This window comes from Bombus pyrosoma, linkage group LG14, assembly GCF_014825855.1.
Source record: "Bombus pyrosoma isolate SC7728 linkage group LG14, ASM1482585v1, whole genome shotgun sequence".
Lineage (NCBI taxonomy): Eukaryota > Metazoa > Arthropoda > Insecta > Hymenoptera > Apidae > Bombus > Bombus pyrosoma.
In genome coordinates this window covers 5,075,561-5,086,469 of record NC_057783.1, presented here as the reverse complement: position 1 = coordinate 5,086,469, position 10,909 = coordinate 5,075,561, and the positions used below count along the sequence as shown (strand labels likewise).

Sequence of the window (10,909 nt, the reverse complement as noted above, 5' to 3'; positions counted from 1 at the left end):
AAGCTTTAGAAATGTTTATTGGCGGCAATAATAACACTTACATTCAGTATATAGATTTAATTTTAATGCCGTAAATATACATAAAGCTACATAAAAATGAAAAGTTACATCTTTGAAAATTAATCTCTGATAAAGTAACTTCTTCACGAAATCTATAATACATTTTACTCAGTTTTTAAGTTTAGAAATTTAATCTATTTTAAAGATGTTTAGCCATTTAATTGAATTGTCTTTACTTAAAGTCTGTGCAAAACACAGTTACAGTAAGGTAGAGTACAATATATTCTACAAAAAGTTTTCTTAAAATTTAGAATGATTGATATTTCCACTGACTTGTTCCTTGTACTTATTTTGTATACTTCCCAATAAAAAACAATTTATCAAATATCATTTAGTTGTTATGGCTTTTACATAAATTATGAACATGCGCATACTGTATTACATACTATTATAAAATAATACACTTACGTATGAAAGATGTATTCTTCTTTAATCTATTGGTAACTCCGAATATGAATCGTCACTTTCTAATACTTCACCTTCTTCAGATTCACTTTCAGGTTCAATACCATCAATTAATGGTCGCATTTTGCGTTTGGCAGGCCCTCTTCTAGAATATTGAAACATGATATAATACAATTTAATAAATATACAATAAATGTATTATTTGTACAAATGTACATACAATTGAAATTTTGTATGCTCGCTTGAAGATTGTCCTTTTAAAGTAGAACAAGATGGTTTTTCAAAATCAATTGTATTTTTCTGTTGATCCCTTCTCTGTTCTTCAAACTCTTGAATATCATTAATGATTTCCTGTGCTATATTTGAATCGAATAATTTTAAACTAGCATCTGATAGATTTATTAATTTTGATGTTTCTTTCTTCTGTTCATAAGCTTTACTAAGTTCATTAATTTTTGACAATATTTGATTCTTGTCACTTAAATCTTTTAGTGTTGGCAATATAGAATATGGATTAAAACACTGTGAATTCTTTACAATATATGGTTTTTCCATACCATACTAGAAATACAAAATTATATATGATATATACATATAATTCACAAGCACTATTTATATATATTTAAGAGTTTTCATCAAATTTACCTCTGAATCAAAAAGACAGAAATGAAATGCATTACTGGCAATTAGTTTACACAATATATAATTAGCATCTAAATGTTCTGCTTCTTTTATTTCTGCATGAAGTTCCAGAATACTTTTCCAATCATCTAGTTTAATTTTAATTCTAAATTGATCTATTGGCATTTTGAAGTATATTCCATATAAAAGATATAATCCTCCAATACGTTCTTTAAAACGAGGAGGTAGAAGAATGAATTGTTTACATATATGTAATGCTTCTTCGCAAAATTCTAATAGCTCCAAAAAGGATGGACGGCCCCTAGAAATATAAAAAAAAGATTTATACAATTTTAAACAATTTATTATTTACTTCAATGATTCCAAATGCATATTAGAAATAAAATTGTAGCAAAAATAACCATAACAATTAAATTTAGCGAGATTTAATCTCAACTTACGCAAAGACCAGTGAAAACTTCATTGCTTTCCAGATATCGCAAAAAGTTTCAAATCTAATATTATCTGCACGTTCAAAACGAGTAATTAATTGTTCGCAATCTTCTTTGAAGCCATTCATAAACAATGATTTGTTTGTTGCCATTTCAGATCTTGGTAACACAGCTATTATTATTTTTAATGAGTACGACAATAAAAGGAATATTTTCTTAAAGACTATAAATTATTATTTTAACCTTCTTTGATACGAACTTCAACTTGTTTGCATTTGAAAACACTTCATCAACATACAGTATTACTTCAAGTTATGTGTGATCGGAGATTTTACCTTGCATTATGACCGCTGCTATCCCCTCCATTTCTTGGAACTGCCTTCGTGGGACATACATTATTATACATATACTATACTATATACATATGTACATGAATGAATAGTAACATAGTACGCACGCTTGCACTATGACTTAGGAACAGTTTCGGCCCCGAACTGTGATTAGAATGCAAGATATGTCGTAATTTGCATATAACATATGTATGACATTTGTGAATGTTCATAGACAGTTTATTTAAAAAATGGCATACAAAGGAAGATAAGACGAATTTTAAAAAAATGATCACAGAGTCGTCTTCAGTCTTAGACACCACATCATTGGTGTATATCGCGAAAACTGCAATACTTCCTTTAATTATTATTATAATTTACATATACGATATATTATAAATCACTATAGACATTATATCTAATTGAAAACATATTCAAAATGTCTGTTTATTGTTTTTTTTCAATGATATAGTAATTACAAATGATACAAATGTATTCATTATACATTAATATATATGCTGCACGAATTATTTTAAAGTTGAAATTTTATGGCGTAATACGTTTAGGATCACGAGGGAACATCGAGACTTTTCTAATGTTGTCTAAGCCAAGATATAACATAACAACACGCTCCAATCCAATACCACCACCAGCATGAGGAGGGCAACCATATTTAAATGCATCAATATATGATCTTATCTTTTCTATGTCTACAATTAAAAAAAAATATGTTACATTATTACTGCAAACATATAAAAATATAAAATATTCCTACCAATTTCATGATGCTTTGCACGTTCTGTAAGAAGTTCAGGATCATGAATACGTTGCGCACCAGACATAATTTCTTCACCGCGCATGAACATGTCGTAAGAATTTGATGTTTTCTATAATAAATGTAACATATTTAATGTATTATTGTAACGTATTATTCTAAAACTGGATATTCTAAGAGCTTACCGGATTATTTGGATCTGGCATGGTATAAAACGGTCTTACTGCCAATGGATAATTATCCAAGATGTAAAAATCCGTATCATACTAGAAGTAAGACAATATTGAGAAAAGTAGATTCATATCTACAAATAATATTTTGAAGAAAAACCCACTTTTGCTTTAACAAGTTTGCCTAACAATTTTTCATCCGGCGTAGATAAATCATCTTCTTCGCCCAAAGTTACACCAGCTTCCGCTAATAATTCAATAGCATCCTTAAATTCTAATTTCAAGGGCGGATCTAAAAATTTAAATGGTTCGACATTATACTGCTGACGTACAGCCTCGATTTCGACAGTGTAACTGGAATTAAACATAAGATTAGTATTTTACAATTACAGAAAAAGTCTTTTACATCTTTTAATTAATTTTACTAACTTGTCACGAAGACCTTTAAACATCTCTACAAATAACTGTCCAATAGTATCAACTACTTCGTGATAATGGTATTTAAATGCCATTTCTAGATCGAGACCGACGAATTCTGTCAAATGTCTATGAGTATTTGAATCTTCAGCTCTAAAAACTAAGAAATTCCCATACATAATAACATATTTCCAAAAAACGAAATGAAAGAATTAATTTTTTAAATTAAACATTACCTGCTCCTGTTGTAAAAACTTTATCAAAGTCAGCAGCTATTGCCATTTGTTTATAAAGTTGTGGAGACTGTGCTAAATAAGCATTTCCTTTAAAATATGATACTGTGAACACATTTGCACCACCTTCACTTGCAGCAGATATAATTTTTGGTGTATGAATTTCAACAAATCCCTATAAACAAAAATATGTGAATAAAATTCTATATGCTGTTTATGATTTTGTAGAATTTATTACTTTACTAACAACCTACTTTACTTGTAAGTATATCTCTAAATAATTTACAGACACCTGCTTCTATTCTATATATAGCCTGATTAGCAGGAGTCCTTAGATCCAGGACTCTATTATCTAGTCTAGTATCTTGATTCACTTTTATGTTCAAAGCATTATCATCGACTTCCCCTACAGGTCTTGAAGCATCTTCAATTTGTAAAGGCAATTGTGGTTTTGCAACACTTATTACAAAAACTTTTTCAATGTGAACTTCAACATCTTTTTGAGTACATGACTCAATTTGGGAAGGAACACATTTTACAACTGCTTCTATATCCACAATAGATTCTTTGGTAATGCTACAAAATAATTTTGTAAAATAAAAAGTAACATTAATTTTTACTAACTCATTTACACCACTTACTTGGATATAAATTTAATCATTTGTTTGCTGACTTTTTCATTGACTGCAGCTAAACCTTGTATTGTATAAGATTGCTGTCTTAGAACGATAAAACACTGTTTACCTATAAAGGAGAAATATTTAACTTGATCATATAAATATTAAATGTTCTTGCTTTATTTTTAAATGATATACCTTTAGCACGACTAGTATGTAAACGTCCCCTTAACCATATAGTCTGATTTTCTAAATTGGGATTCAAATTTTTAACATCAGTAAATTTCCTTTCTGTGTGTTTTTCTTTACTCTGTATTAATCCTATTTCTCCATATTTCCCAACTGATATATCCTCTTCTTGAACTGCATCTTGTTGTGCTTGCTATATATATAAATCAGAAATGCTTTATTGAAAGCCTATACATCAAATTTTAGAAAATAATTTTTTTTATTAAAATATGTAATGATTTAACTTACAATCTGAGCTTTACGTTCAGCTTTCTTTGCTGCTTTTTCTGCCTCTCTTTGCTGTTTCTTAAGAGCCTTCTTAGAAAGCTCATCGCTTAAGAAAAAAATAGAGAAACTCAAAAACATAATTTTGAAATAACTTTTAAAAATAATAATTTATCTTACCTCTCTGTGGTTAAATTAGCATGTTTATCTTCTTTCATCTACAAATGTGATGCAATACCATATTAGTTTAACAAAATATATAGTTAAGTATATTATATAAAGAAACAATAGAATAGATACAGAAAGAGTAAAAATAAACGTTTGCCTAAAATTACGATCTGAAATTTACTAAATTGAAAATACGCACCTTTATTTTATTCAAACTTGAAAATAGCACGTAATTAATGACAAATTGTCAGTGCTTTTCTTATCATATACGAGTAGAGGTTATCTACATTGACTACACTAAATACAGATATACTTATTCAAAAATTTTCCGGAGGTGCACCTCCCAAGTGCGTTCCGAAATTTACCATTTTTTAAAGATAAGTTTTAAGTAACAAGGATACAAAGATATTATATAATTCCGAAACGTTGTTCATTCAACATTCATGCTTTTAAATAAATGATTAATTAGAATATTATATCATAAAATTTTTATTATAAATATCCAGACGAAGATTATGATTATCGAGTATCAAATGATTTGTATTTCTAAGAATAAAAGAAGGATAAGGGGACAAACTGTAAATTAGCTTTATTTTCTTATGTCGATAATTTGTAATGACGTCTTGTTAAAAGATTATTAAAATATGAATTCGTTAATGTAAAATAAAAAGATTTTCATCTAGTCTATAACATTAACAAGATTTAGGTGAGGAATATGTTAGAGAAGATGAGCTCGCATCGCAATCTCTTTTTAAATATAGAATTAAAAGTTCGAGTTCAAGAAACAATCATTTTTGCTCCACCGTCTGCAGAATCCAATAAAATAGATACTTGTTCTTCTGAAGATATTGGTACAGAATCTCTAATTAATGGCCTTTCATTGGTTTTCACTGTTGCTTGTTGCTCAGATTTTAAAGTTTTCACAGCACTTTGCATAGCATCATTCCAGTTTCCCAAGCTCAGCCTTTTATCACCTGAAAAAACAGGAGCTCGAGATTTGCGAGCGAGCATCACCTTACCACAGGATATTAAAACAAATAACAAGAAATAGGTGCAGTGGCATTTTTATATCTATAATCATCTAATGAATCTTTTTAATAATTTCTTTTGTTATCTACATATATAACGTTGAAAATCATATTACATATGATAGGTATGAAAAAATATTTTGTCGTCTTTATTTCTTACTTTTCAGTTTGTCTGATGAATCATCAAATGATGGATCTTGAATATTTAGCATCAAGCCATTACCACTAAGATACAAACGATTGGGAGAATTAGCAATCTAAAACAAAAATTACGTTTATCATATAATTTTTCGATAATTCATTACAAAAAACAGAATTTTTCTATAATTACCGTGCGAGAAATGTTTTGTGCTGCACGGATTTTTCGTAATTTTAAATAACCTGGATTTTGACTAAGAGCCAAGCCAAGGTACACTGGAGTTAAGGATATTTCCATTCAGAAAGAATATATGCAACATTATAATTATTTATATTGTTTTTTAAAGGATATCATTTTGGCAGCTTCTGCTTCACCCTCTGCTTGAACAATTTTTTGTTGTTTCTCCTGTTTTGCTTTTTCTACGAAGAACGCAGCTCTTTGCGCCTCCTGTTGAGCAACTTGCTTAGATTCTACAGCAGCTGTATATTCTTTACCAAAACTTAATTCAGTTATTGACACATCATCTAAGACAATATTAAAATCTCTAGCACGTTCAGTTAATTCTTTTCTTACTAAATTTGAAACCTGTTGTCTCTGCGTAATTAGCTGAGATGCATTAAACTTTGCTACAACTGATTTTAATACTTCATTACAAATACTTGGCAAAACCTAAAACACAAACGATTATATTTCAATAACAATTTTATTGAAATTTTAATATAAAAATATTTTCATATTTTACACCAACCTTTTCATCATAATCAAGACCTAAATGACGATACATTGCTGGTAACATAGTTGCATCAGGACGAGACAACACACGAAGAGAAATATTGACCATTTGTAAATCTTTGGATCCTGTAGGGGAAGATAATTTCCTAGGCCTACTTCTAATGTCGTAAATAATTGGCCAATGAAACCATGGAATACGAAAATGAAGACCTTCAGTTAATATATCTTGTTGAATTCCTCCCAAACGAGAGAATATAATTGCTCTATGACCAGCTTCCACTGAAATAAAACATAATCATATAACTACAAATGTTTAAAAGCAAATGTTTTTTGCTTTGAATTTTATTTTTTTCATTAGTTTTTTATCAAATTTTATATATATATATATACATATCGATAATAATTTGTATATATTACTTATAATATATAAACATTAATTTTTTCTTCTTTCTTTAGTAAATTACGTAAACCAAACCTGTATACATAGATTTCCAAAAGCCATAACCGGTCACGCCGACCGCTGCAAGGCATGAAGCGGCAACTCCTATACCATTAGGGGCTTTAGGCAACTTAAATTCGTTCATTTTATTGTATAATATTATTTACTGCAATTATGTCTATATTTTCTCACGACGACCTAAAAATTAATAATTTCTAACAAATATATTGTACTTCGAGATCAAAAATGCAATAACGATCTTTGAATGAAAAATGCTAGGCACGAGCCGGGATTCACAGTAAAGAACGATACCACAGAAAGCTTACATACTTACAAACCATAAGGTGGCTATACTATATGCATATGATTTGTCCCCTATGAAGCCTTATTTTCAAGTGACGATAACGAAGAATATCTTCGTTTATTGTAATAGATGAAACACTTAATTTTCTAGTCACTCCTCTCCACTGTCTTATTAATAAAATAATTTACTTAGTAATAAGTAAAAAATAATATCGGTATGAAAGACATATATAATCAGTTATTTGACTGATACTAGTCAGCAATAGTTATAGTCGCAGCAATCAAATTTTGTTTACGTTTACTATCTCGTCTTGTTAGACGGACTATAGAAATCATATGTCCCAATATGAGATAATTTTTTTAACTTTTATCTAATCGAATTACTTATATTACGCAATTTTGTGTGAACAAAATAGTCAGAATAAATACTATAAAAAGATACATAATTTATATCTCTGTTCATATACTTCAACATCTATGTATGTACGTTTAGAATTTAGAATTACGAATATAGTCACATGAACATGGCGCTGTGTTATATGAGGTAGTGAACTGTCGCTGAACTTTTTTAACAAATTTTGTTGTATTTAATAAGACTAATGTTAAAAATTGTTTTTGTTTAGATTGCTTTGCCGGCGAAGCATCAATCCTTGTACTTTCCGGAATTTATATACCTCCAGGTAACTTATTACATAATTTGTAACCTTCGCTCTATTTAAATGTCATTTATGCTTTTTATAAATGAAATTATGAAAGTAATTTTCTAGCCAACGAAATGTTGCCATATCTAAACCACTGTTCACGGGAAGTACAATTTGCGAAACTCATGATGAGAAAAATATGCGCCTTAAGAGACCCATGTCACCACATTTGACCATTTACCAAATTCAATTAACAGCTTTTCTTTCAATTACACATCGTACAACAGGCATGATATTATCAAGTTATGCCATGTTGCTTGGTATAGGTAAAATTATTATTTATCTCTGCAGAATAAAGCTAGAAATAAAAATCTGTAAACAAATAATTTTTGTTGTAATTGCAGGAACATTACTTATCCCAGGTGGTATTCCTTGCCTCATAGAAATCATTACAAATTTAGGTTTGTCTGCACCTGTTCTTTTCACGGGAAAAACTTTGCTCGCTTTACCTGCTACGTATCATGTATTTAATGGATTTCGTCACTTGGTAGTTAAAGTTTCTTAAAAACTATTGGATTTATATATGTTTCTAATTAATATTTTTTGTTGCTAATAAAATCTTGTTTATAGGCTTGGGATTTAGGAATGTTTCTTTCAATTAAGGAAGTGTATAGCACTGGTTATGCGGTAATTGCATTATCAACAATTTCAGCTATTGCTCTTGCTGCAATGTAAATTTAAATAATTATATTGTCACATTATGATGTAATTTCTATTGAAAATTAATTGTACTGTTAGATTAATGTGTTCCATCTTGTACTTTCGAAATTATATCTAATTTATGACAAAAACCAAAAGTAGATATTATTAGTAATTAATTTATAATAGTAAATACAAATGTATGAACTGATTTAAAAATTATATTTTAATATATGCAAATATGTGAATAAATATATTACACAAAACCTTCAAGAGATGAATCAATAAATTTTTTGTAAATTGCCATAAATCGTGCGACAAATGCTTCTAAATGGAAGATCGGTTTTGATCCTCTGTGCATTCTATGTTCATATTCTGCTGCAACTGTTGCAATTTCAATTTTTAGCTGAAGATCACAATTTTTTATACATTCCTGTAAAAGACCCTTAAATATTAAATCACATGGTATAGCATGTGTTAATAATTCATAGAGCCTGTTTCTTATTGTTAGAAGCTTTTTTGGATTCTGTTCACTGACCATCATATTTGCTGTATTACGAATATACACTTGCCAATCTGGTTCTGTAATACTTTGGTCTGCAGTAAATGGATATCTAAATATAAAAAGTGAATAAAGTGATATACTGTTTTAATTAAATATATCAAAACAAATTTATTGATGGATAAATATACTTACTGCTCAACTTTACAAGCTTCAAGCATTAATATCGCTCGTCTGAGATTTCTGCCACTACATTCAGCCAATCTTGTAGCCAGTTCATCTGGTAAAGTTAAACCTTCGCGTTTACAAATTGAATGCAAAATATCTTTTATATCTGATATTGGTGGTGCTGGAACTCTAATCCCTAAACATCGTGATCTGATAGCTGGCAGAACACGAGATGTTGAATTTGCACAAAGTATTAGCCTACATGTAGTAACGTATTTCTCCATTGTTCTTCGAAGAGCATGTTGTGCCTCTTTTGTAAGTTGATCCACATTAGTCAGTAATACCACTAATAAAAAATTATGATTAATAAAGAACGCACAAAATTAAATAATGATCAATTGTTAAATGAAACTTGAAAATTTACCTTTAAATTCTTTTTGTCCACTGGGATCTATTTGATGAGTTTGAGCTGTTGTTTTTACCAAGTCCATCACTACTACCCTATCATGTATACCAACATCGCTTGGGTTTACTTCAATGTGATAGTTGCTACTTATTGTTGTTATCTCTAGCTTCTTCTTGGAAGGTGTCTGAAATCATAAAGTTATCATTTTTCAGAATCAAACTAAATATATAAAAATATACCTTACTTCAAATGTCATAGTTTCCATTCTTAATCTGTCAACACCACTTCCATATAATTCTCTTATGATACACATTATACGGGTCTTTTTTCCTGCCCCTGATGGTCCATAAACTAATAAATGTGGAAAATCTCCTTTTTGTATCTAAAATTATAGTATAAGTTATTTGAATTCATTTATATTTAACGATATTACAAATAAAATAAATAACGTCGTACTTCCAGTATAACCTATTTTCTAACTTACTATTTACTGAACATACTTTAACTATATTTTAAGGCAATATTACCATGTTTTTTAAATATTCCGCTTGTTCTTTATGATAATCCAATTTTCCAAGTGCTGTTGGGCGATATTTATCTACCCAGAGACTCATATTTGCTTGAAGAATATAGAAAACAAGTGTTGTTATTTGAATTCTACTTAATTGAAGACGTAATAAATGATTATTAAATATTATATTAAAAGTATAAACACATTTCGAACATTTACTTGATTATTTAGCAGTAATTTTTTCTTTCACTTATATATATGTGTATAATTCTAAACAAAGGATTAAATGATCCCGGTATATATTGCTTCTATGACGCTATGAAGTAACGAATTAAAAAGCGCGCGAAACTGTGAGCTATTGTATTACACTTCTTACAACCCTATAATTAGGGTATATACATTAGATGTCTTTTTGTGAAATTAGATAGATCAATAGATCCAAATAGATCAATAAACAATTCCATTTCAACTTTTAATTAAATTTTATCTTTTATTTGTATATTTTATTATACAATATATGTTTATTTCTAATAAAAAATTAACACACTTTGGTAGACACATTGTAAAAAACAGATCAGTATTATCGACAATGAAATAATTACATACTTCAAGAGTATGTAGATTTTGTAAAAATGAAATTA

At 28.9% G+C, this 10,909-nt stretch overlaps 5 protein-coding genes across 10 annotated transcripts; 1 reads left to right on the top strand and 4 right to left on the bottom strand.

Moving 5' to 3' along the window:
• Nucleotides 1–42: 42 nt before the first annotated feature.
• On the bottom strand, nucleotides 43–1,893 carry LOC122574624 (snRNA-activating protein complex subunit 1). 2 transcript variants are annotated; one of them, XM_043742394.1, is made up of 5 exons: nucleotides 1,548–1,893; nucleotides 1,111–1,408; nucleotides 686–1,026; nucleotides 469–610; nucleotides 43–358 (listed from the first exon to the last, which is right to left on the bottom strand). In XM_043742394.1, exons 1-4 carry the CDS (start codon nucleotides 1,688–1,690, stop codon nucleotides 490–492), a joined length of 903 nt encoding a protein of 300 aa, XP_043598329.1. In that variant the 5' UTR covers nucleotides 1,691–1,893; the 3' UTR covers nucleotides 43–358; nucleotides 469–489. The 2 variants fall into 2 exon arrangements, with proteins under 2 accessions (XP_043598329.1, XP_043598328.1); XM_043742393.1 differs by having other exon boundaries at nucleotides 43–610.
• A 391-nt stretch (nucleotides 1,894–2,284) lies between these two features.
• On the bottom strand, nucleotides 2,285–5,040 carry LOC122574615 (aspartate--tRNA ligase, cytoplasmic). The gene is made up of 12 exons (XM_043742375.1): nucleotides 4,900–5,040; nucleotides 4,713–4,750; nucleotides 4,557–4,641; nucleotides 4,278–4,461; nucleotides 4,104–4,206; nucleotides 3,717–4,038; nucleotides 3,466–3,637; nucleotides 3,242–3,389; nucleotides 2,977–3,166; nucleotides 2,828–2,908; nucleotides 2,643–2,754; nucleotides 2,285–2,577 (listed from the first exon to the last, which is right to left on the bottom strand). The coding sequence occupies exons 2-12, from the start codon at nucleotides 4,748–4,750 to the stop codon at nucleotides 2,414–2,416; spliced, it is 1,599 nt and encodes a 532-aa protein (XP_043598310.1). The 5' UTR covers nucleotides 4,900–5,040; the 3' UTR covers nucleotides 2,285–2,413.
• LOC122574621 (prohibitin-2) lies at nucleotides 4,596–7,556 on the bottom strand. Of its 3 annotated transcripts, none has more exons than XM_043742389.1 (7): nucleotides 7,075–7,362; nucleotides 6,616–6,878; nucleotides 6,219–6,536; nucleotides 6,060–6,137; nucleotides 5,889–5,985; nucleotides 4,713–4,750; nucleotides 4,596–4,641 (listed from the first exon to the last, which is right to left on the bottom strand). In XM_043742389.1, the coding sequence occupies exons 1-6, from the start codon at nucleotides 7,181–7,183 to the stop codon at nucleotides 4,737–4,739; spliced, it is 879 nt and encodes a 292-aa protein (XP_043598324.1). In that variant the 5' UTR covers nucleotides 7,184–7,362; the 3' UTR covers nucleotides 4,596–4,641; nucleotides 4,713–4,736. The 3 variants fall into 3 exon arrangements, with proteins under 3 accessions (XP_043598324.1, XP_043598323.1, XP_043598322.1); XM_043742388.1 differs by lacking the exons at nucleotides 4,596–4,641; nucleotides 4,713–4,750 and adding exons at nucleotides 5,174–5,674; nucleotides 7,369–7,556 and having other exon boundaries at nucleotides 7,075–7,236; XM_043742387.1 differs by lacking the exons at nucleotides 4,596–4,641; nucleotides 4,713–4,750 and adding exons at nucleotides 5,174–5,674; nucleotides 7,373–7,556 and having other exon boundaries at nucleotides 7,075–7,236.
• Nucleotides 7,557–7,715: 159 nt separating this feature from the next.
• LOC122574627 (succinate dehydrogenase cytochrome b560 subunit, mitochondrial-like) lies at nucleotides 7,716–8,954 on the top strand. The gene is made up of 5 exons (XM_043742397.1): nucleotides 7,716–7,885; nucleotides 7,965–8,021; nucleotides 8,109–8,308; nucleotides 8,387–8,529; nucleotides 8,613–8,954. The coding sequence occupies exons 1-5, from the start codon at nucleotides 7,860–7,862 to the stop codon at nucleotides 8,715–8,717; spliced, it is 531 nt and encodes a 176-aa protein (XP_043598332.1). The 5' UTR covers nucleotides 7,716–7,859; the 3' UTR covers nucleotides 8,718–8,954.
• On the bottom strand, nucleotides 8,885–10,607 carry LOC122574620 (replication factor C subunit 3). 3 transcript variants are annotated; one of them, XM_043742386.1, is made up of 6 exons: nucleotides 10,285–10,607; nucleotides 10,002–10,139; nucleotides 9,776–9,941; nucleotides 9,379–9,697; nucleotides 9,220–9,295; nucleotides 8,885–9,114 (listed from the first exon to the last, which is right to left on the bottom strand). In XM_043742386.1, the coding sequence occupies exons 1-6, from the start codon at nucleotides 10,369–10,371 to the stop codon at nucleotides 8,938–8,940; spliced, it is 963 nt and encodes a 320-aa protein (XP_043598321.1). In that variant the 5' UTR covers nucleotides 10,372–10,607; the 3' UTR covers nucleotides 8,885–8,937. The 3 variants fall into 3 exon arrangements, with proteins under 3 accessions (XP_043598321.1, XP_043598319.1, XP_043598318.1); XM_043742384.1 differs by having other exon boundaries at nucleotides 8,885–9,295; nucleotides 10,285–10,376; nucleotides 10,488–10,607; XM_043742383.1 differs by having other exon boundaries at nucleotides 8,885–9,295.
• Between the last annotated feature and the right edge of the window lie 302 nt (nucleotides 10,608–10,909).